The sequence below is a fragment of the Lycorma delicatula genome, chromosome 13 (assembly GCF_047948215.1).
Source record: "Lycorma delicatula isolate Av1 chromosome 13, ASM4794821v1, whole genome shotgun sequence".
NCBI lineage: Eukaryota > Metazoa > Arthropoda > Insecta > Hemiptera > Fulgoridae > Lycorma > Lycorma delicatula.
The window spans coordinates 49,550,750-49,577,504 of record NC_134467.1 but is presented as its reverse complement, the minus strand read 5'-3'; the positions used below and the strand labels follow the sequence as shown (position 1 = coordinate 49,577,504).

The following is a 26,755-nucleotide window of genomic DNA, read 5'->3' as shown; positions in this document are numbered from 1 at the left end:
ATATATATATGCACGCCCAGCAAAAATTACCGAAGATAAATTGTTGAAAATTTGTATACACTTTCCCTTGCGGTGTAAATGCACACTAAAAAGGATTTGAAATTCCGGGTTTACAGATTTAAAATGGAGTAACAATGAAATTTATTTTTTATTTTTTAATTTCTAGGTAACAAATGAAATTCAACTTGATTTTTGGAGTGTAATTTTCATGTAAATATCTAAAAACCAATTCTAGATTTTTCTGAAATTCTACCTTGAAAGTGGCGAAGAAAGCTGAAAACATTTTAAACAATAACTGCGAATTTTCCACATTTCCGACATTACTAAACGAAAAATTTACTAGATTTTACCTTACAAATATTATTCAGGTAACTATCGAAAAACCGTTTCGGGTTTTTTTGAATTTCGATTTTTTAAGGGATGCAATTGTTAACGACGCGGCGGGTCAACCAATACGGTCACTGTACTCTATATGCGACGCGACTAGCTGCAAATGTCTCCGGATACTTGATTAAAAAACAAAATAAAAAAAAGAAAGTTGACCGCGAAGAATTAAAAGTTTTCAAATATCATTTCGTAACGTAGGTTGGATTACGCTTCAATTTTGTAACTAAGAGTTTAGAAATTAAGACGCTAAAAAAATGCTAAGAATACAAAATATTTCACGAATGGAAACTTGTTTTAACGATACAAATGATGCCATTCCTCGTTCATATGCCGATCTCCATGGCTGAGTAGTAGCGTCTCGGCCTTTCATCCGTAGATCCCGGGTTTGAAACCCCATCAAGCATAGCCGTTTTTCATACGCTACAAAATCCCATGTTCATATTCCCGCTCAAAAGCTTGTGGCGAAATCTTAAAGCAAAAATAAATGCAAATTTCCATCGGTATTTTAAATTGGATTTTTTCTCGATTTATTTTTTTAAAAGTTTTATCGTACCGATTTTGATTAATTTGTTTTATAAATTTGTCCTGTTGAGCCGGAAGTAAGTAAAATTGTAACAAAAATTGCTGCAATTAAGCTGTAAAATTGGACGCGGGATAAAAAGGATAGTTTTACAGTTGCCAGACGTCGCGATTTGTTTAAATCCGTTTCTTGGTTAAATCATCTGTTTTTAATTAAAGTAATAACAAAATAAAATTTAGACTAAATTTTTAAAGATTGTTTTATTTAATTACGTAGCTAATAATTAAGACTGCGATTTAACTGAAGATTAGAATTTTACATCAAACTAAAACCGTCGTTATAAAAAAAAATACTGTCATAATGCTGTCCTTATTAGATTAATAAAATCAACAAAATCTTTTACTTAGTAAATGTTTAAAAATTTCATTTCAGTAACTTAAAATAAGGTTTTTCAGTTAAAAATAAAATTATTAGATTTCAACGGTATATAGCTGAAATATGATAATTTAAATTTTTCCGATAATATTTATATTTATTTAAACTCTACCTATTTAAAATCGTTTACAGCAACGTACTGTATGTAGCGGATTGTCGTGTGCTACGCTTAGTGGTAATCAAACGAACTACGTTAATTTCTTTTTTTCACAATAACTTCTTTTTAATAACAAATTTATTTATTTATTATTTTAATAACGATAAATTTTTAAAATGTTTTATTAATAATTGTTATAATTTTACGTAAGAGTATTTTTTTGTTTAACATGTTTTGTTATGACAACAAATAGAATGTTTCACAAAGAAATGTAAATAATTTCATACGCGTTCTACGAATTAAAATAAAGAAAATAACTCGTATCCGGAAACTTCCTTTTCAAATTGTAGCTTGCAAAACCTTCAGCTGTGATTTTTGCTCCAAGGATAAAATAAAGTCATATTGAAATTCTTGAAAGTTAAATTTGATTTTATTTGGTGTTTTGACCTGAAAAAAATTTAAGAACAAAATACCTGTATATCAAAACAATTTTTTGTTTAATATACAATAACTTTATTAAATTGTCAATAAAAAACAACATTTTTGCCAAAAATAATTGTAAAGAATCTAATTCTTAGAAATCTAATAAATCGACTTCATTAGTCATTTAACAAGTTGTATTTTACTATAATCCTAAAAAAAAAAAAAAAAATATTTTTTCCGAAACGGAATTTTGTTCTTTACATCGGATATCATAAAAAAAAAAACTAAAAAAACTACTGGAGTTACAGTTCTGGGGCCTGTTTTATCTTATTTTCGGGCTCATATTACTTAATCAACTCTACTCCTTAATTTTGATCTCAAAAATTACAGTAGGGCTTCTTTTTATTAAAAGAACTGAAATCCGGGTGAAATTTTTCGGTAGCCGTAACTTGAAAATAAAGTGTTTCCAGAAAAGTTTTTGCATCACTCTGACGGAATGCTGTTGTATTTTAAATTTAAAACTACTTTATTTTTATTGTAGTCCATTTAATAATAAAATGGCATATTTTTATGTAGCAGTCATATACAAGCGCTTTTATTTTTATTTTTTTAACCAGGTAGTAGGAGTGTTGGCGTCATGTTATTCCACTTCAGGCGCCACCAGTTGTAAAGTGTGCGTGTGTTATGCGTGCTGTATAATAATGGTTATCTATTATATACTATGAAACAATGTAGTTATACTGTTCTATGTGCATCTATCTTAACACGCCTTCTGTCCATAAAAACTTGTTTTTTTTTATCATATCAGTGTGGTCCTGTCTTGTTCTGTCCTGGTATTGCCTCTTGTAGGCTATCCCTTTTAGTCATCGTCCTGCAGGAGATAACGGATCGTATATACACAGCTGAATTCTTTCTTCGTGTTTTTAATCGTCCTGTCTTTGATTTAGTTTACCGGATTTTATTTTTGAGCGTTGTAATAAATATCTGTTGATGTTCTGGTTTACGTAATATATTTTTGTACGCGTATTTGTGTATAACCGTTAAAAGAGTTTTGTATTTATTTATTTATATAACGAAGCAGCCCGCTTGAGTACACAGGATGTATTAAAATGATAATATTTGTTTAATATGGCTTTGTTATAATTAATCACGTGCGCGCCTTCTTGCGGTCATGTTCACCCCGTAATAGTCAAACGATTCGTGTATTGTTTATTTAATTAGTAATTTTATTATTATAACGCTAATGTACTATTTATTACTAATTTTTATACCGATTAAATTATAGTATATACAGGGTGTTAAATAAGTATATAAATCTTTAAATAACTTTCAACATTAAACGTACATCGTACGAATTTAACAAATTTTATTATCTTAAAACAATCGTTTTTCGTTACGAAATCACCACGATTTTAAGCATCCATCCTGACTCCCGTAGAGAAAGACACCCGCCTTGTGACGATCCCGTCGCCACATTAACCCCTCCGTTCATAGCCCTATTTACAGGAGGTCATCTTTTCTAACCTCTAAACCTGATAACACAACAATTTTAAGCATCCGGTTTGAATGTGTCCCTCGTGGGACACATTCAAACATTTTAAACGTAAAGCCTAGGGTTATATCGCGATGTTTTAAAGGGCATTAAAGAAAAAGCTTGCAAAGTATTGCTTACTTTCCCGACTACGCCGGTCAAATCACGATTACCAAAATAAAATTAACGCATCGAAATTCCCAAATTTCGGTTAAAAAAACATTTTAGAGGCTTTTTTATTTTTAAAATAATATTTATATATTAATCCTTAATAAATTTATTACCGGGTAGGTCTAGAGGTGAAATCTTATCGAAAATCAGCCGGTTTCGAAGTCGAGACTTCAAAGGTTCAAATCGTAGTAAAGGCGGTTTCGTTTTTACGGATTTGAATACTAGAACGTGTAAACCGGTGTTTTCGGTGGTCCGGTTAGTTAACCGGACGTTAACTAAACGTCAATTAACGGACAATTAACCAAACGTCGCAGGAACGGTCGACCTGAGAAAAGACTACACTTGATTTAGATTCATATATATTTTCCTCTTAATACCTTACGGTGGTTCTGAAGGCTAAACAGAAGAAAGAGAGAAAAAGTAGTTTAACTAATATATTTATTATAAAATCTCAGGGGAATCGTATCGCTAAAATGTATTTTTTCTTACAGAACGTTATTTAATCGGAGATTAAAAATTAATTAAAAAATAAAAGTTTCGGACTTTCATCCGGAGGTCCCTGGTTCGAACTCCGGTCAAGCATGGCGATTTTCATACGCTACAAAATTCAATTTCCTTATACCGCATGCAAGTTCCATGCTTGTATGTCGTTATCGTCAAGAAAAAAAAATGATATCGATAATTTTTAAAGTAAAAACAGTTTGCATTGTATTTCTATTTGGGAACGGTCGGTGGGAGGAGAATTTAGATAAACTGTATAAATAAATAACTGATACCCATCGATATCGGTTTTGTTGTGCGGTTGGTATGACGTTTAAACAAAAAACAGAATATTGTAGGGGAAGACAACGATCAGAGGGATTTTGTGTAGCGGTGTAATCGACTTATTTAGTTGCAGTCATGTGGAACAAATCGCATACCAGCGAGAGAGGAGTGCAGTCTTTTTATCTATTCCATTTCCTTAGTTTGTAAACAAAAAATGTTTCAGGGAAATAGGTTAGGTTGCGTAACGAGAACCAACATCTTTTTGATGTTATACCAATATTTTCCTAGGTTTTTTAATCTATTTTTTTTTTATGCATAATTTTTCTTTAAGTTACATAATATTTGTTATAATTATAACAATATTACAATGTCGAATGTGGATTATTGAATACAAGAGACATTGGGGTAAGGAATAAGGTGCATAGAAAGAGGTAAGTCATTTTCGAAAAACTTGCTGGTTAAATTAAAGTCAATTGAATCATTTTAAGCTCTATTTGTATTTTTATGATAAACTAATTCCTTTTTATTAAACGATAACAAAAATTATGAATTATTTTTACAAAATACGATTGCGTTACAAAATATAAATAAAAAAGCTGACGCTGCGATTTTTTCTGATGCGCGGCTTACACGCATCTTAATTTAAAATAATTTACCGTTTTATTTAAATATAATATTTTTTCGTTTATTTAATTCAATTATTCTAACTAAAGCGCGCGCGCATACCGTATTTAATTCGCGCGGGTGTGGCGGTCCTAACGATAACAATCGGCACTGATTACAGTAATGTAATTTCACAACTTGCATAGAACAAATTTCGCTTGTTCGGTCGGCAGACCGGTTTAACCACGTGGTTAACGCACCAAGTACCGAGTCGACCGCATAACTCCAAAACGATTAGCCGTAATATGTTGAAATTTTGGATTTAGGATTGTTGTAACATCTAGTTGTGCAACTCTCCTTTTGATTGCAATCGACCGGACTAAAAGTATACAAAAAAGCCCAAAATCCAAACAATTTGCATTTAAACTTTTTCTTAACCGCAGTAATAAGCCCTCATTTAGAGGTTTTCAACGATATATCATAAGCGGTACTTATTTTCATCGGTTCCAGAGTTATAGCCAAACAACATTTTAATTAATGAAATTTTTGGATCGTACGAGGGGAAGGCACATCGACTCGATCAGACATCTTTTTTTAACTGATTTTTTTTTTAATTTAAATATATTGATTCATTAATAATTATTAACCTCTGGTTGTAAAAAAAATATACGATAAATAATATACAATAATAAAAAAATAAAAAAAATATCATTAGTTATTAATGAAATAAAATTTTTTGGTACTCTTCGTTAAAAAAATATATATATATATATATATATGTAATTAAATAGGAAATACAAGGAAGTCTTGTGATGTCCACGTCAGATTTTTTAGAATTGCATTCGGACAGGCGTAAAAGTTTAAACGTAAAAAGTGTGCCGAGTCGGCTTACGTATCGATAGACATCTGTCTATTTTTGATCATTTGGAGAGAGAAAGAGTTGGGAGAGTGACAGGGTGAGAGGATTATTAATGAAATTGGTGGTGCAGACTATTTTATTTAAGTTAATATAACGCATCCATACTAACATGAAAACACCGGATCCATGTTCAGTTACTGTGTTTCACTCTCGGCCTATACAAAAGAATTACTTAAAACAATGGACGTTATTGTTCTTAGAATGGTTACTCCCAAAAAGCAATTTCTCCCCTCTACTTGTTAATTTTATTAACTAATTTATTTATTATTGTTAGGCTTTTATTATTTTCAATAATTAACCCCCCCCCCCAAGTATTATTCAATCTATCTTTTTATTTTATGTATGCATTTTATATCATATTAATTTCTGTTGTCATCAAGGAGGGGTTCGTACATCTGTATAACGGTATGTGTATATATATATATATATATATATATATATATATATATATACTAGCAAACCCGGCGATGCTTCGCTATTGCTAGATTTGAGTATTTATATAATGAACGCAATTGAAAGTTTCATAAAACATTACCAAAATGAACATTACGGAATTAACAACATTTAATCTTTCCCTTTTACCCTTTCTTCTATTTCCCCTTTCCCCTTTCTCCCTTTTCCTTTCACATTTTCCGTTTCTTTTTTTCCTCCTTTCCCATTATAATTTTTACCTCTCTTCACTTTCCACCGTTTTCTCCTTTTCTCCCCTTTTGCCTTTCATTCCCTCATTTTTATTTTCCTGATTTCCCTTTCCCCTTTGTATTTCCTTTTCCCGTTTCACATTTTCCCCTTTTTATTTTTTCAATTTTTCCTCGCTTTCCTTTTCCCATTTTCATTTTTACCGCACTCCATTTCTCTTTCCTTTGTTCCTCTCTTCCTTTTCCTCAATTTTCTCCCCCTTTCTTATTCCTTTCCTCATTTCCCTTTCCGTTTCCCTCTTCCTTTTTCCATTTCCTTTTCTCGTTTTTCCTTTCTCCTGTTTTCCTTTTTTCTTTTTCCCATTTTCCCTTTCTTTCCTTTTCCCATTTTTATTTTTACCTTATTCTCTTTTTCTATTTCCCCCTATTTTCTTTCCACTACTTTCTCCTCCTTTTCATTTCCCTTTCTTCCTTCCTTTCCCGTTTTCTTTTTTCTCGTTTCCCCTTTCCACGTTTTTTTAATAATATCCATTTTTTCCATATTCCTTTTCTGTTTCCACGATTTCCCTTCTTCCCTTTCTACAGTATTCTCCTTTTTCTACCCGTTTCCCTTTACTTCCTTCATTTCTGTTTCCCTATCCTCCTTCCTCTTTCTTCCCTTTCCGTTTTTTTCTCCCTTCCATTTCCTTTTCTGTTTTTACTTTTTTCCATTTTACCCTTCTTCCCTTTCATCCATTTTCATTTATACTGTATTTCCTTTCTGTTTTCCCCCGTTTCTTTTCTTCTCTTTCCTTCATTTTCTCCTTTTTATCTTTCTTTCCTCCTTCCTTTTCAACCCTTTCTCCTTTCATCTTTCAAATTAATCTGCGACAACGAAAATCCTCCTGTGAAATTACAGGATTACTAAGAAAATCTTATTTTTTACACCGCACGGTAGACGTCGAATATCCAAGTTTATTTAAAAATTAAATATCTATCTTTAAAGATATATAAATTATTTTCGATAGTTTAAAAAAAATTAAATACCTGTTTATATTAGTAGAATACGTTCTTTTCCAAGGTATTTAAAAATTAAATGTCTATCTTTATGTTAAAAAGTTTTTCGATGATTATTTAAAAATTAAATATCTCTTTATATTAGATGTTATTTAAAAATTAAATGTCCATCTTTATAGTTAAAATATTTTTTCGTTGTTATTTAAAAATTAAATATCTCTTTATAGTTAAATAAATTGTTTCGTTGGTTTTTAAAGATTAAATACCAATTTTGTTAGTTGAATATGTTCTTTTCCAAGGTTATTTAAAAACACACTATTGTCGTATAATAAACATTTAATTTGCAATAACAAATATCGAGGTAAATAATTGAGAAAAACTATCCTATATATATATATATATATATATATATATATATATATGTTGAAACCACCGTAAAAATGTACGTGTTAAAAAAGGAAACCACCTCAAAACGAACGGTTACGATTTACTTTAATAGAAATTAAGCTCTTCAAGACGGAAAACAACGGAAACAGAAAAAAATATGGATTTTACTTTTAATTTCGCACGTTAAATTTATCCCGTAAGATGGAAACGAAATAAAAAACCGAGTAAACTGTAATAAAACGAACCGATTAAAAAAGAGACTGTACGCAAATCACGATTTGTAAAATAATAAATGCAGCAGATTACTAATTGTTAAGCGCAATATATGTCGTCACATTTATGACGCCAACTTCCGGCCTGTAAGCTGACAGTCATTTATAAATTACGGTAACGGGCGCGACAGCTTATTTAAACAATCCACGCGCTGTATTTTGTCAACAAGCTAATCGTTTCTATGCATATATAGTGTGAATAATTTTATACAGCCGTGAACATCGTGATTAGGTACTCTAATATTTTCATTTTGTCGTGTGCATCTTGATCGTTCGATATCCGTTTGTGTTTAAATGCGGTACTTGATTATTTCAGAATCGTTGTCGGTTCACGTTCCGTTTTAGGTTAAGTGTAAATACATATTGTTCAACTTGTAAGAGGCTCCATCACTCGGTAGTTTATAGTAAATGTATATTTTTGTTAAAACGCATACTTATTGGTGCGAGTCGGGTAAAATAATGCGGAAGATGTTAGTACGACCGGTGCCGGAGCGGGCAGGATTATTTATCGCCTGCACGTTTGAGTATTGCCGGTCTGTGTCGAGCATCGGCTTTTGAACAAGGTTGCGTAATCGTGGTTTTATTGTTTTATTATTTTTTTGCAGGGGAATACTATTTCTGTACGTCCCCTAGGGGGCAGTGCCGGATTCGCAACAGGTTCCGCAAAATGTTATTTATGGCCTATGTTTGCCTGCGCACTACCGACTAAACCTAACCTCTCACCCGTTCCCCTCCCGGGGCCGGGCCCACAATTAAGCATTACTCGGCCTCCTCGGGAGGTGCCTTCGAGCGCGGGAGGATCACGAGTCCCTGTGCGTCATCATCGCCGCACATCTACACATGTGAAGACGCGCGACGACTCAGCAGAGGACTGACCTTCACCCCCCACGTTTTCCGGTCCAAGTCTTCGCCTCAGATGAGGGCTTTGTCACCGCTAGTCTGACGTTCCGGCTCGGACCTTACTCGCATTTGGAATAGTCATCTCTTCGAAGTCTGGCGTCTGTCTCCTTTGTTTTTATGTTATCGCCGACTAACTTCCATACTGACTAACGTTTTCGGCGACCTTTTAGCATATACTCGATGCTGTTGTCTGGGATCAAATCCTCCGGGTTACAAGCGTCGCCTTACTTGATTCCATATGTTCCGTAGCGTCTTCCGCACCACAGTAGACTTCTTTATGTGAAACCGAAAAAGGTACGATGCAAACTCACCGTAGCCCGAAAGAAACCGGATGAGGTGGTAGTCCCCCTCGTCAAATACCTTCTGGACCCTCGGTTCTATTCTGGAAATTACGCGTCTCGTCCACATCGCTCTGTACGGGGGAGCAGCGTCCCCCGCATTATCTATCGGCGTTTTTATTAATTAACAAATTAAATAGCCATTCGCTCCCGTTCGCAAGGGTACACTTTTATTTTACGTACTTTTCCGAACCCGTTCCAATAATTTATTCGCTGTAGTGAATTTCCGAGGTTAAGTCCTGTTTGAGTCTCTGCCGGACTCGGCTATTAAGGTTCCAGATTATTTCTACAGGCGATCTTATTTTTCTGGATAATTATTTTATTTTTATATTATTAAATGTAATTTATCAATTTTGTTATAAGAGCCTGACAGATGTCTCTCGTATAGAATTCCCGTTCTTTTTTTTTGTATCAGAATTTGTTATACGACCGATGACATTTCTTCTGTCATGTGAATCGTCACGAAATATTTATATTTTTTTTTAAAGATCATCCGTGCATTGTAGTTTTGAGAGCGGGTTATATTATTGTCAGTAACGCTTGTTTGAAATTTAGTAAATGTGTATTTCACGAAACAAAAATTACCGAACCTAAAATAACGTTAAACGTTGTTTCGGTTCTGTGGGATTGTATTTTATATGTGTGAATGCGATCTGTTAACGCGAGCGTGTAATGATGCATTTCGTTCGTTAATATAACTTCCTTTCAAAAGCGTGACCAGAAAATTGGCTTTAAGGACAAAGACTTTTCTTTCTTCGAGTAGGATAATAATTCAGTAGGACTACGGTTGGACATTAACTCTTTTTTCCTTTTTTTTTATTTTGTTCTTCCTCTTTCTTTGATATACCTTTATCCTCTCTCTCATTAAACGTACATTATCGTATGATACTTTTATAAAAAAAATAGATTTACAGCATTTAATTATTTTTAACCGACTTCGAAATAAACACAGTTTTATTATATATTTTTTATTTTTTGTTATCGTCACCGGTCATTATAGGACCACGTACGAGGCTCGGCTGATAATTTTGGACATACGCCTAGCGTGGGAATGAAATAAAAAACGAATAAAAGTACAATACCTTAGCTACAAAATGTAGTATTTATTTTTCGATATACTCCCCGTACAGCGATACACTTTTCCCAACGTACGGCAAATTTTTGCATTCCGTCGCTGAAAAATTACGGCGATCTTTCTCGGATTAAAATGGCTACAGCTTCCTTCACCTCATGTGGTGCAATGAGATCCCGCTTGAAACGAGGGAAGAAATGAAAGTCGCAAGGAGCCAAATCCGGCGGATTTGGCGATTTTGGCGGATGCGGAATACGCTCAAACTTCAGCTTGCGGAGAGCCATCAGAGAGTTTGCGCGGTACCCGTCGTTCACAGATTTTACGGTGATCCGATCGCTCGATTATATGGCCTACTCGTTCTTTAGATATGCCTAACGGAATAGCGATGCGTTTCCGGGTGATTCGCCGGTCACTTTGAAGCAAATCGTCTACCTCCTTTCGATGTTTCTCGTCAGCCACAGAAACAGGTCGTCCGATGTGAGGTGCGTCCTCAATTCTCACTTTACCGGCTTCACATTCGCGAAATTTCAACGCCCACCTGTTCATAGTACTGCTGTCGACAGTTTCACTACCGTAAACCGCTTTTAAACGATGAAAAATATTCGTAGATTCTCATTTTCTGCTGTTAAAAATTCGATCACCGTGCGCTGTTTTAATCGTATTGAGATATTGAGTGTACTCGACTCCGTTTTAAGTGCTGGTGAAAACAAACCCGTAGACGGATTTAATGCATTATCGAAGGTTTGTGGAGGGGAATTTAGGTAATATAATCTGCTGCCACACCCGACTCGATAGTACCTTTTCTCTCCGTGTAGCGCGATAGTATAAAAAAATTATCGAGACGAGTTATAGGCTCGACGTAACTGAACGTTTAAAAACTGAACATTTTAAAACATTTTTAAAAACTAAACGTTTCAAACCCTTCAGAATTCGTCAAAAACCCTTCAGACGAATTCGACATGAAAAACGTTTGTGCAAAATTTGTCCTAAAAACCTCACTGTTGAACAGTAAAACAACAGGGTGAAAGCGTGCCGCGATCTTCTAGAGCGAATTGAAGCCGATTCTGATTTTCTAAAATATATTATTACTGATGATGAATCTTAGATAATCGAGTAGGACCGACAAACAAAACACCAGAGCAAGCAGTGGCACACTTCAAACTCCACGTCCCAAAAAAGCAAAAATGACCGAATCAAACATCAAAACCACGCCGATTTGTTTCTTCGATAGTAATGGCATTGTCCGTAAGGAATTTTTTTCCTACAATCAATATGTTTACCGGGAAATTCTTGAAAGACTGCGGAAAAGAGTCGCTCCCGTGCGACCAGCCATCAACGACACCTGGATGCTGCATCATGACGATGGACCTTGTCACACTGCACTCTCAATTCATGAGTTTTTGGAAAAGAAAAAACTTTCCTGTAGTTCCTGAACCACCTTATTCACCTGACTTGAGACCCTTCGAATTTTTCCTGTTCCCGACTCTAAAAAAACACCTCAAAAGACACCGTTTTGGAACGGTAGAAAATATTTTTAAAAATGTAACCGACCGTCTGAAGCATATTCCGGTTTCAGAGTTCCAACATTGCTATGAAGAGTGGGAAAACCGTTTGAAACGTTGCGCGGCTTCCCAAGAAAACTATTTCAAAGGTGATAGAATCCGTGTATAATCGGATCGTAAATTAAAAGTTTTTTCTGAACCGGTCTCATTACTTTATTTACAGACCTCGTAGGTATTGCAGAACGAGATGAATATTCCTACTCGATAAATTGATATTTGTTTGGTAAGCTCTTTACAAACAAGTAACATGGCCGTGCGTCGTCTAATAATAAAATGAACGTATATATATTAGGTATTCTGCTTTAACAATCTTTAACCGATAATTTGCAGAGAAACAGAGAGAGAGTTTGTGGGTGAGGAGAGAGAATTAGTAGGATGGACGATGGGGGAAGGGAAGGAGAAAGTGCATTTGCGAAGTGATCGTGAGGAGGGATGACATATAAAGAGGTAGGGGAAAGTTTTTTTTTTTTGTTTTTTTTTTTGGCTACGCCTTGAAGAACATTGGGTAGAGCGGAATTAAAATCCAACATGCATACAACAAAATAAAATTCCTTTGTTATTATTATATATGTAACAATATCTGCAGCGATCAATCTTCAACTTACATTTAACTACTACACCGACCTCCCTATCACCACAACAAATAACAAACTAAAAGCGTTACTCATTACATCTGTCTGTCTACTTGTAACAAACTTATCACAATGTAACCTATTTATATATACTGGACAGTCTTGTCTATAATAATAAAACGCTACGGACGTTGCTCGCATCTTGCGTTCTTCATTGTATACGTCTTTCAAAGCGTTTAATGTCTATCTATGTCTTGTCTTTTCAACAAATTCCTCTCGTCCTTGTTCGTTGTTATTTTATCGTTACGTTCTACTATTATATATACCAGACTGTACTATAATAACAATAGAATGCAAAATGCAATATCATTTTGTTACACCGATATTATTATGTTATATTCTCGTGTAGTTCTACCGCTCTTAACTTTTAACGACTGTCAGAACCGTCGTAAATTCAATATGTAATATTTTATGTTACAATGGAACGCCGGTTATCCAGATCGACCTTTACCTGGATGATTCCAATAATTTCAAAATTAAAAAAGGTTTATCGTACGTACCGGACGTAAAATTGTAACGTTTAAAAGGGTATCGTACGTAATAAAAAGATGAAAACGTAAAAGAATAAATCTGTTCCGATAAAATTAAAGATATTATTCAGAATTAGGTAATACGTTACAAATAAAACCAATAACTAGAAATTTGCCAGAAACAGTCAGAATTTACTAAAATTATCTCGGAAGAAATTAAAATTTACTATTCTTCTGCTTTATAAAAAAAAATTTTGAAAACTTAAGGAGAAATTAATCTAAGTTATTGTACGTAAAAAAATTATTTCTTAAAAATTACAGTACGCTTAACAGAATAAAACTTAGCGACAGTCAACAAACAAATTATACCCTTTCAAAACAATATTTTTTTTTAACCCGCCGGGTTGGTCTAGCCGTAAACTTGTCGTCAATCGGCTGATTTCGAAGTCTTAGTTCTCAGCTTCAAATCTTAATAAAGATAGTTTTATTCGGGTTTGAAAACTAGATCGTGGATACCGGTGTTCTTTGACGGTCGGGTTTCGATTAACCGCATATCTCAGGAGTAGTCGACCTTTTATTTTATTATTTATTTATTATTTTTTTATTATTACTGCCCACAAGTCCCGACCCACGATTCCATATAACACGACCTTGAGGGAGCCAGTTGCCTCTACTCCCCTGGGAGGCCGTGCCAGACCTGGTTATGCCGTTCCTGACAGCGCCCCCAGTGGCCGGTTCTCGGTCTTTTAATAAGCGCCTGCCTCTAATCCGGATCTAGGTCTTTCTTTTCCCTATCTAAGGACCTCAGGAGTCCCCGTTAAATCGTTGAAGGTGGGACGTCTGATCAACCCGCCCCTCCTGAAAGGGGATGTCCTTCTTGCCGTAACGATATCACCCCCCACTCGTCTTTGACTTCTTCCAGGTTCTTCTTTCGGATGACGTTCCGTATTACCTTACCGACTGTTCACCGGTTCCGCTTACCGTAAAGCGGAACCTCCGCTATATTATCTGCGGTAACCTCTCCCGATCGCGTCCGCGTCATCGTCCTGTCTTCCTCCCGCCTTGGGTCCCGGGCTTTCTGCGGTATCCCGCTCTCCATAATACTGACGGATTTCAGACGACCGTCTCCTCCTGCCGCATAGGTAAAGCTACCGTGCCCCGATAAAAATCGGGTTAGCTCAAATGTAAGTTCAGGTGTAGCCGAGTGAGTTCAGGAGTTTTTTCAAGACTACAAATTTCCCGGTGCAGTTACATTACACCGATAAGTCGCTAATGACTTTAATTGTTGATGCGACTGTAAATAAAAGTATTAAAAAAAATAATCTGTGCTCGCTTTAATGTTGATCTTCGTTTTCCGAGTTGCAAGATCACGGGGAATCGTTTTAAATAAAGATCACTATAAAATTGGGGGTTTTCTCGTTCCGACCGGTTCAAAGCGATAAGACAAACATCAATGAGTTTTTTATACGACGGCCCTGGATGCAGCAAGTCATTATACCGTAGGATCATTCCATGTTAAATCAACAAGGCCCACACAACCTGACCGTCTGGGATTTTCGTGAGATTTCATGTGACTGTCGATAAAGTTATGAGAAATACTGAATTTCAGATCTCATGAACTTACGTTTTTAGAGCCCTTTAAATTTACTGAAAAATGTCAAATTTTTCACTTTTCCGTAAAGAATAAGGACCCCCCACTCTTTACGCCATTCATCACGCATGAGAAAAAATTGGCAAAACATGAAATTTTTAATTTGAATCTTCGACTTTCAGATAATCTTATATATCACCGTGAAAGCTTGTTGTGAAATCCATTCCAACATACCGTACTAAAATTATATTTTACATTTTAGTGCGTTTAATTTAACGGTAGTGTTTTTTTATTTTCTACTTTTTAGTCTTCATAAATTTAAACTTTACTGCTCCGCTAGCGCATTGGTTTGAGCGTATTTAGCGAAAGATCGATTCGATACGTTTTACGACGGGTAAGTGCAATCAAAACATACGGCTAAACGATTTATTTTCCGGATAACCAAGATCCGTTCTACGAAGAGTATACTCGATGCGTTAAACAATTAGCGCTCGACCTGCTGATACATATGCCGTTTGAATCGTGAAAATCGGACCTGCAGTTGCCGAGATATTAAGGTGGAATATCTCCAGGTGCGATGTGAAATGTGCTCGCATCTCACATTTCCTCAATTTCCGAACGGCGCCTTGGGGGCATATCGTCATCCCACGGGTAGCACTGTGAGCGGATGGGGTCTCGTCGTTGGGGGTTGAAAAACTTTTTCAAAGCGTCAGGGCGGATCGATTTCGACACGTTTACGAATTTCGTCCGAAAATTCGCATCCGTGTAAAAAGTATTAAATTTTCCCAAAACTTCGATATATATACGGTATGTCGATATATAATAATACAGCATGTATATCTGACCACCACGAGACGTGCACTAACGAATCGGGATTTTCCGCTAGCGATCGGTAGATTCCGGTGCTAAGAAAAGGGGCACGCACACACATATACACATACAAATGCCGTTTAGTAGGGTAGGATTACGTGTGTATACAGGATGTAATAGGAAAAACCCGCAGATACTTTTTCTAATAGTAATGATGTTTATCCGATTATCCGTGATAAACAGACGATGGTATATTATTTAATTTTGAATATTATCTATTTTTTCTTTCTTTTTTTGTTTATACAGTCATACGGTACACAGTATAAGGGGAAGTTTGCTAATAGGGCTAAATTTTGCACGTTAGTATTTTTGTAGATCTTTACGTTTCATGACCTTTCCCTCTAACCGAAAAACAGAATTTTGGAATTTAAAAATTCTAGCAGAATGTCTGTACGTTGGACTGTTTTTTCTTTGATATTTCCATATTGGATGGACCAGTTTGGTACAGTGTTTCTATATATGAGGCGTTTATAGCATTTAATTTTGACCACGATCTGTGAAGAGGGTGAAAGCTATATGTATTTTACGGGTCCTGTATTTCAAACGTTTAGTTAAAGGATAACATTTTTACGTAATTTAATGTCTCTCAAGTAGGAAAACTGTCCGTAGCTGGGTATGCTTCTCTGCTTGGTTGGAAAATTTAATTTTTTGAGTTTACTGTAGTAATATTCGTCATTATATTTATGATTTGATGAAGGAAATGAAAAATTATTTTATCGCTCAATATTTTTTTAGTAAGCCTGGAATAATACTTGTCATTTTGGTAATCGTTATTAATTTCCCAGCTATAGCAATATTGCTGTTAAAAATCGCTATATAACAACTATATCTATAAAGAAAAGAAAAGCTGTATAGATCAAACCTTCTTCGACGATGGTTTTTCTCATAATGTCGAATTTCATGACTGTCTGTCTAAAAAAACGTAAAAAAAATTGTAGAAATTTCCAGGTGTGTGTAGATGACTTCATTATAATGTCAATATCATGGAGGCGTTTGAGCCAAGCTTCTTAAAGAACCTCGGCTGTATATTATCACAAGAAGGAAATAGTTTAAAAGATATATCATCGTATTGCTTTGGGGCGGATGGCTATGCAGAAGTGCAATTCTTTGTGGCGATCTAAAGGGATACAGAAAGCGACTACGTACAGGTTGTACAAGAGTGTTATCGAGAGAATTTTACTGTACGGGTCAGAAGTTTGCGGATTTGAATACTAGATCGTGGATACCGGTGTTCAATTAACCGCACATTTCAGGACGGTCTAACTGAGATCGTACAAGACTTCATTTACACTAATAAATATCATCCTCTGAAGGAATACCTGAACGGTAATTCCCGGAGGAGAATAGGGTCAGAAGTTTGGGAAATTAGAAAAAAAAAACGAGGAAAGTTGTCGGCTGTGGAGATGGATGTGCGGGCAGGAGTTGTGGAGTTTCTAGAATGCGGTGCGTAAGAAATGAGATCAGAAACGAGCGGTACGGCGATTGATGTTTTGAAGGGAAGAAGATTACAACGGTACGGGCATCTTTGGAGGATGGAGGAGTTAGATGACTTAAGAGGATGTTGTTATGGACTCCAGGCGAGCGGAGTAAACGTGGACGACCTCCAAAGCGGTGGATGTCTGGAGCGATGAAGGCGATGGAGAGAAGGAATTTGGAGGAGGAAAGTCGGCAGGATAGAGGTGCGACGGTTGGGATATGAGATACAGCCTTTATAGCTATAAACACTAGCCTAGAAAGAGAGAAAAATGTAGTTTGATTGAGGGGAATAAAACGCGACTCAAATTTCTTTACTAAAAATTTTTATATTGTTCACAATTATAAATTTAATCACCGATATTTAAATATTATCTTAATATTTAAATTTATTCAACCCTTTATCATCTTTTATAACTTTCAGGAATGATTTTTATTTATGTCACATTTCCTACAACTGTGTTTTTTTTATCCTCCGGGACTACCGTAAGGTATTGCTACAGAAGATGAAATGAATGATTTGTAGCGTGTGCGAAAATGCCATGCCTCACCGCGATTCGAACCCGGGACCACCGATTGAAAGGCCGAGACTTTTGGAGGCCGGCTTACTTTTGGTACTAACAAAAATTATAAAATATTTCTTATTAAAAAAAAAAACAATTAATTAGGACCAATATTACAGTTTTAATTAAATGGGAATAAAAAAAAATAAATATTGTATTTCATAATAGATACTTAGCAGTAATTTTTTTTATTTGATTATTTTTAGTATATTATTTTATCAATGGTGTTAATAAATACTCTTACCATTTTGTGCAACCTATATATATATAGTTACACAAAAGCACACACCTAAAACTTTCACTTTAAACTGTTTATTGTTATGCTAACATAAATGCTATATCATGTCGTGAAGTGCAATAATTGAATATAATTTACGTTTATTATTTTTTTATTTATTCTGATTTATTATTATTATTTAGTTACTTGTGCGTGTTAACTCTCTCTCCTTCACTTGTTTAGATATTAACTTTTGATAATTATTTTCTGTAACGTTTTATCGTTTTACATTATGATATTGTACAACGCGTTTCAAAAAGCATATTAAAGACATCGCTAAAAGTAAAATTTTGTATTATACTTAAATTAACATCTGTTTTAGCTGTAGGTTTGTGGAGGTGGTCAGAGGTTTTCATCTATTTCTAGTTCTACCTGTTTCGTTTGGCTGTTTTATTTGATACTAGCCTTGCTAGAACCTGTAACCTCAGGGCTTAGGTCAGGCCAGGTAAATCCCGGAAACCCACCTGGTCGGTCTAGTGGTGAACGCGTCTTCCCAAATCGGCTTTGGAAGTCGAGAGTTCCGGCGTTCAACTACTAGTAAAGTCGGTTGTTTTTATACGGATTTCAATACTAGATCGTTGATACTAGTGTTCTTTGGCGGCTGGGTTTCAATTAACCACACGTGTCGAGAACGGTCGACCTGGGACTGTACAAGACTTCATTTACATTCATACATATCATCTTCACTCATCCTCTGAAATAATACCTTCAGATCTTGGATACCGGTGTTCTTTGGCGGTCGGGTTTCAATTAACCACACATCTCAGGAACGGTCAAACTTTGACTGTACAAGACTACACTTCATTTACACTCGTACATATCATCCTCTTAAGTAATACCAGAACGGTAATTTCCAGAGGTTAAACATGGTAAAGATAGAATCATCCAAGATACTCTGTTTCTTATAGACATTAGTGGTTCATTTACTTTAAAGGCTGAAACGCTAGGTTGGGCCTCACATATTTTAAAATACTAAACGGTACTTTTGTTTTATACGTTTTTTAAATCTTGAATAAAATCATGTCGGTTTTTTTAAGTTAAGAAAATGAAATAAGTAAACGTGACATTATTTAATAGTTTCAGCTTTAGCGGAAAAACGTTTTAAATTTCAATTAAAGTAATGGCAAAGTAATGATCAACTACATCAATTCTTTCGTTTTTCTGAATAATCTATTTGCGTAGGAAAAACGTATATAAAAACAAAATCTTAACAATTTTAATAAGATTTATTTTTTGTAATTTTCCATTTTAGTACATGCAAAAGAGTGTCCCAGAAGTTGATCAAACTTTAAGCGACCGATTCAGGACATCAAAATAAATGAGAACATTCATGCGAACAATAATCTTATTTTTAGAATTTGGTGTAATGATTTAACGAACAATTTCTTCTATGAAATAATTAAATTTTTATTTGAAAATTCCAAAATCGGCATATAGCTACGTAAAGATTGTTTTTTATCAGATTTGAAAATAAATTGACACATCATTTGTCAATTCGGTTCATAAACGGTTGAAATTGTTAAAGGGGATCACAAAAATAATATTTTTAATTGGTGCATGTTTTTACAACTTTAGACTACGGTGGTCTATTATAAAAAGTTAGATTATTTTGAGATGTTTGCTAAATTTTGCTCTTTAATGTTTATTGAAAAAATTATTTTACGGATGCGTTTTTAATGAAATGATAAGTATGGGAATATCAGATAATTCTGCTAGTAAAGTAATAAAATAGTAATCTAAGAATAAACTGGTTCTTATAATAGTATACTTATTACTTGTCATTATCAAGTAAAATGATAAAAATACCATTGAAAAGAGATAAGTAGCTTTACTGTCGATTAAAATTATGTTTTTTTTACCATTTCAATTGTAATGTTATTAACGGCTGTCTTTACATGTTCTATATGCTAGTAGTAAATGGGTTTTGATAATGGTTTTTTTTTTATACAAGACACATTTGATAATATTTAGTGACATAAATTGTATGTTTTTGCTTGTTACGGAATTATTTTTTATACTTTTAAAGTTGGAAATGATAATGTTTTTTTTTCTAAACTGAAATTGATAAAAAAATAATTACAAACAAAAACCAGTCGTAAATATATCCGACAAATGGTTTAATGCAAATTTAACAGTTTATATAAAATACGCTTTTTAATCGATTGTCGTCATCAGTTATTAAATACTATTTCAAGAAATGCATTTCCTTCATCAGACTTTAATAATTTACTTTATTAGTTTTAACGTACTTGAAAGATGAGTATTTCAAAAACCGATCGTGAATCCATCGATTTGAAAAAACTTTTTATTTAAATATGTAAGTTCAATTAATCTGACTGTTGATTTGAGGTTACCTTTTTTTGTAGTAGTTATTGATTTATTGATTGCAACACGCCGGGTAATGTGGTTAATAAAAAAGAAAATCAGCAAAGGGGTATTCAATTTTAATTCAAAAAAATGATCAACGCATCACTATTTTTGATTTTGATGATATTTGGTATATAAGTACCCGCCTTGTAGTGACCAAAACATTTCTTTTTCTATTTTTAAAAGATTTTATCTTGAGTAATAGATTTTTTCTAACTTGCCAACAGGTAAAAAAACAGCCAATTTCATCAGTTTTCTATCAGCTGTAGCATTCTTATTTTACCTCATACAGAGGTCAAAAAGGGCTTTTTGGAAAGAGTAAAGATGGAACTTCATCTTAGTGTACCCGAAATTCATTTTGATACAAAACAGTAAACATTACAAGATTTAAATCTTGTAATGTTTACTGAAATTATGTTTACAAATTGCTTTTTTTATAAATGTTTACAAATGGTTGATTTTACCTATTTGCAAGTAAGAAAATAGTCTATTACTAAAGAAAACATTTTTTAAAAATATAAAATAATATTTTTTAGCCACTACAATTGCTAACATGTACAGGAACCAGACTGCAACAGTAACAATTGAAGAACATAAGAAAGAAGCCGTAATAAGAAAGGGAGTCCGACAAGGATGTTCCCTATCTCCGTTACTTTTTAATCTTTACATGGAACTAGCAGTTAATGATGTTAAAGAACAATTTAGATTCGGAGTAACAGTACAAGGTGAAAAAGATAAAGATGCTACGATTTGCTGATGATATAGTAATTCTAGCCGAGAGTAAAAAGGATTTAGAAGAAACAATGAACGGCATAGATGAAGTCCTACGCAAGAACTATCGCGTGAAAATAAACAAGAACAAAACAAAAGTAATGAAATGTAGTACAAATAACAAAGATGGACCACTGAATGTGAAAATAGGAGGAGAAAAGATTACGGAGGTAGAAGAATTTTATTATTTGGGAAGTAGAATTACTAAAGATGGACGAAGCAGGAGCAATATAAAATGCCAAATAGCACAGGCAAAACGTGCTTTCAGATAGAAATATAATTTGTTTACATCAAAAATTAATTTAAATGTCAGGAAAAGATTTTTGAAAGTATATGTTTGGAGTGTCGCTTTATATGGAAGTGAAACTTGGACGATCGGAGTATATGAGAAGAAACGATTAGAAGCTTTTGAAATGCGGTGCTATAGGAGAATGTTAAAAATCAGATGGGTGGATAAAGTGACAAATGAAGAGGTATTGCGGCAAATAGATGAAGAAAGAAGCATGTGGAAAAATATAGTTAAAAGAAGAGACAGACTTATAGGCCACATACTAAGGCATTCTGGAATAGTCGCTTTAATATTGGAAGGACAGGTAGAAGGAAAAAATTGTGTAGGCAGGCCACGTTTGGAATATGTAAAACAAATTGTTAGGGATGTAGGATGTAGAGGGTATACTGAAATGAAACGACTAGCACTAGATAGGGAATCTTGGAGAGCTGCATCAAACCAGTCAAATGACTGAAGACAAAAAAAAAGCCACTACAAGGAGCGTAGTTATCATATATCAAATATCATCAAATACAAAAATAGAGATGCGCTGATCAATTGCTGAATTGAAATGGATTGTCCTGTGTTGTCATTACTTTATTTTCCTATTCTCATTAAATACTAACAGATATAATCTGTGAGGGCGGTGAATGTTAAAGTTAATCTGCGGTATCGAAGAGTTAATGTATGTTGTTATCGGTTTTGTTTTATAGGCTCTCCTATTCTGATCAGATAGTTACGGAAGTAATCTGTAATGCTGCGTTTTAAAGTACAAAAACGTACTTAGTGTTGCAAAAATATCAGCTTTTTGCTATCTGTACCACATGTGATTTTTGAGCCACAAATTTGAGACATTTTCAGAATCTTAAGATTTGGCGGTAATTTTTTTTTAATGGACACTGTAACAGTCTAATTTTTTTTTATAATTACTACTTGAATTTAAGAGTTAAAAGGTAAAAAACAGGCCTTTTACCCTAAGCATTATAAGATTTTGTTATGTAAAAAAATGAATTTTTAGTATACTGAGATGAAGTCCCATCTTTACTGTTTCCAAAATGCCCATTTGACCCTCTGTACAATTTAAAATAAGAATACTACAGCTCATGGAAAATTTGATGAAAATGGCTGTTTTTATGTGTTGGCATGTTAGAAAATAGTCTATTAATAGAGAAAACATTTTTTTTTTAAATTTAAAAAAATTATTTTTTGGTCACTACAAGGTGGGTAATTATTATCCATCAAATATCAAAATCAAAAATTGTGATGCGCTGATCATTTTTTAAAATAAAATGGAACACATCTATCATGGTTTCATTCGATTCATCCTGACTAATGCTTAGACAGTTCCTTTTTTAATCTCAGTAGCGTATCTATTAATTCCTTTTGTGAACTACATTATATATTATTTTTTACTGATAACAATAAAGGAAAATTATATGTTTAATGTTTGTTTTATAATTGTAAGGATTCAGGTTCAAATCTAGTTTAGACTCATTTTTTACATATATATCAGAAAATTACTTTATTCATCTTATGTTTGATGGATTAATTTTGATGAAATTCTGCAAATTGCAGGTTATGTAGGACAGTTTTTTGATTTGTGGTCTATTGGCAGGACAGTTCTATTTTTTATCTAAATATGTTCTCAATGTGCGGCTATTAACAATCAAAGAGGAAAATCATGGTCGTGGGATAATTTGAAGTACTTTTAACATTAAATCCAGTCTGATCTAGCCTTGAACTATCTTACTTCCTGTATGGGAAGGTAAATGCTAATTCTCTATGTGAAGTAAATGCTAAAATCTTTTCTTAGATCGGTGTAAACAGAACACCTTTATTTATTTATTTTTTTTTTTGTTTTGAACATCTTTTTGTTTGATACTTTGTTTACATAATTTTTTTCTCCTCTAATTGAATATATTATCTTCCAAGATCCATCTCAGATACAGTTTCTTGGAAAATAGATAAATTTTACCCAATATGGAAGTAAAATGTTACTATTTAATAGTTGTTCATTAAACAATAAAAAATTATTTTCTTTAGCTGCTAAAAGTACAATTGAGAATGGAACTTTCTTAAGTAGGATTCCATAAGGAAAAGTCTCATCTATCCCCAGATTTATATGAGAAGTTAAAATATCTATCTGAACTATAAAATGTTGGCCAAATCTCTACTGAAGAATAAATATTAATAAAATTTCAATATGAATATTTTCTAGTTGCCTAATAGGAATGCTGATTTCAGTGATATAATAGCAAATAGGATTCAGGTTAACAAAATTTTATTTTTTGATTTCCTAACTATATAATTATACTATCTAGGTTTACATTTTTAAGGAAAAGTATGCAAATCGGTTCAAATTTTGCTTGTCAGGTTTTTTTGCAGATCTTTACATTTTATGATCCCCTTTAACCAAAACACATAATTTAACGATAAAAAATTCCAGAAGGCTGTACATACATAGGTGTTCATATACTTATATATGTTGCCTGATTTTTTGATATTTCCTGACCGAATAGACTGATTTGAATGAAATTTGGCACAATGATTTCTGAATATGGTTACTGAAGCCATTTAATTTTGATTTTTTTCTCGTAATTTAATGCCCCTTCAAAATAGCTAAGATATTTCTTGATTGTGTTTGGTCTTATTGTGGAAGCATATGTAACAGCATATGAAGCATACATTGTAACAGACCAACGCCTGATACAGTGTTTAAAAAGTGAGACAGCCTTATGGGAAAATTAGTAACTTACATTAGTTGTTGAAAGTGGCCTCCATTATGCGATTCACGTAATTGAATACGATGTTGCATGCTCTTTAATGCATGTAATGTTTGTTGAGGAATTGCAACAACACATTGTTCAATTTCGCTCTACAATTCAGGAATGGTGTGCGGATGAGTTTTGTAAGCAGCATCCTTAAGGTATCCCTACAAGAAAAACTCATGAGGGGATAAATCAGGAGACGGAGAGGGCCCTTTGAAATCACTTGTCAATGTAAACGCTGATCCAAGAAAGTCATAGTGTTGGCTGTACAAGCCATAGCATTGTCCTACTGAAACCTCGCATACTCTAGCCGGTCTGCAGGTATAGTGTTTACAAATTGTTGCACCATCTGTATGTAGCACTCGCTATTCACTGTGCCATAAATGTCATGAAGATTCGCCTACGTGAAATTGTGCATCAAACGTCCACTTTTTGTCCGTGCAGCTAATGCGGACACCAATTGTATGAATTCTGTGCATTCATGTATCCATCAAGGTGGAACCGTGCCTTGTCAGATTAAAATCAGTCGTCAACTTCTTCCCCGTCTGGGTTATAGATGATATGAACCGCTGACTGAAAGCTACATATTTTCCATGTCTGCAGGTTACAAAACAAATTCTGTATGGATGCATCTTTGTGCATTGCCATGTGGGAACTACCAATGAAGAGACCAGACTGGTTAGATAGGTGTCACACAGACATCTTGGAACTAAAGAATATGCAGCTTTGCATGTCGATGAATTTTTCTGGTGTTGACAATTTTGGCCAAATGCTTTTGTCTGCATCTGCCACATTCCTTATTTCTTGGAACCTGTCTACAGTTGCTTGATGGAGGATTTGTTTGGTGCAACCACATGATACTCGTACTTTTCTGTGAAGGCATTCTTGGTCAGGGCATAACCGGCACATGTAATATATATTGAGAGACGATGAATATTGTCTGCTGCAATGTGTAACCCATTTTTCCTCAATTAAACCAGCAACAAAATAGGAAACTCTCTAATATTAGGTGTCATCACTTTTTGAACACTGTATGCTAGATGGAATTTTGTGCCAAATTTCATCCAAAATACTGCATATGTGACACTGATGCCATTTAAGTTTTGTCTCGCATTCAGTTAAGGGGCAGGAATACAAACCTTATCAAGATTCCAAATGTCAAAATTGTACGCAAAGAGTAGAATAATCTTTTACGTAATTCCTTACTTATGTACTTTAATGTTTAAACAATGATTTTTCTCCTAAGTAGTAATCTGCTGGGGGTGAAGGTCTTGATTGCCAGAGGTGAAACTTTTCATTGAAACATTTTTGGGTTGGCTGGAACCATTATGAAACTCTTTTCTGGTTTTCTTTTTTTTACTTCCTTTTTCTTAATCTATTTATTGTCTTTTCTTCCGTTACTGTATGTTTGATTTCTTATTTCAGGTACTTCCAAAAATGAATTTAAGTATTGAACCGTGTGAAGATTTTAGATCGTTTACATGTGGTTCTTGGTTGACATCAACACCTATGCCGAAAACAAGAAGTGAATGGGGATTAAAACGGAAATTGCAATATGATTGTAAGTTTATTTTATTATTTTTATTGTAATGAATGAACAGCCTGTTCATTGAAAAAAATTAACAATTAAAAAGTATTATTTTTTTCTTTTAAATAAAAAAAACTATGAAATTAATACAATAATTTCATCAGTAATTTTATATGCTTACTAAGATGGTTCAACATACAATTGGATACGTGCAAGGTAAAAAAATCGACAAGTTTACATTTAATTTAAAATTATTAATAAAAGTTTATTGAATGGGTACAATAAAAATAATATAAAAATGCACATATTAAATCAATGTAGTTGATGCAGTTTTACATAGCTTAATACCTTACAGTTAGATATAACATGTTTTATGTTAATGTTCCTTAGAATTAAAATATACAGTTTGATTAAGCAGATAAAGCTAAGCTGATAAACTATTGAGGAGGATTTAGTTATTGATTTGTATTTTGGAGAATAGGTTTCTCGGCTTATTAAGTTTTCATTAAAAAAAAAAAAACAGTTTTAATAAAATTGCCCAGACTTTAAAAAATCTTAGGCAGGATCTGTAATGATTTTTACAGTAAGGTAAAAAAAAAAAAAATGACAGTCAAGAATTTAATATTTTGTTAGGGGAACAAAAAGAAATGCAAATTTGATTAGTTTTGACAGTCATATACTGAATTGACTATTTTTTAAACAAATACCAAATCATTTAAATTTTTTTTTTTTCTATAGTTTTAGATGAACTTCTCGAGGTAATCAATAACACCTTGCTGAATGTGTACCTTTGGTTAATGTTAAATTTGGATGCTGATATTTTTATAATTTTAGACTTGATAGATTCCAGAAGTACTGTAGGCAAAGGTCTAGCTGTGCTAGGCTCTCCATGGTGAAAAAGCTAAAAGCTGAAGGCTTTAGATAGGGGGACACTGCCAGTGTCTTAAGTTTTTTGATCAGCTCATACATTCTAAAAATCAAATCGGTGTGAAGTAAGGATTAAATAGCGATAGTTGAAGACATGTCAGATATGAATTTAGTTATATGTTTTGATTCCCGTGAATCATTAAAGAGAAATAATAATGTATGCGTTTTCACTTTATGCTATTCTTGTCGGTGTTTATTTACGGTTAATGATCCTTAACAAGAAAGAATAGTAGT

At 33.7% G+C, this 26,755-nt stretch overlaps 1 protein-coding gene across 1 annotated transcript in view; it reads left to right on the top strand.

The window, feature by feature from the left end:
• The window catches only part of LOC142333600 (endothelin-converting enzyme homolog), a 152,254-nt gene that overhangs the window by 73,661 nt on the left and 51,838 nt on the right, over positions 1-26,755 (top strand). The window contains exon 2 of the mRNA XM_075380922.1: positions 25,492-25,627. Within this exon, the coding sequence (XP_075237037.1) occupies positions 25,492-25,627 (136 nt within the window). The remainder of the gene's footprint in view (positions 1-25,491; positions 25,628-26,755) is intronic.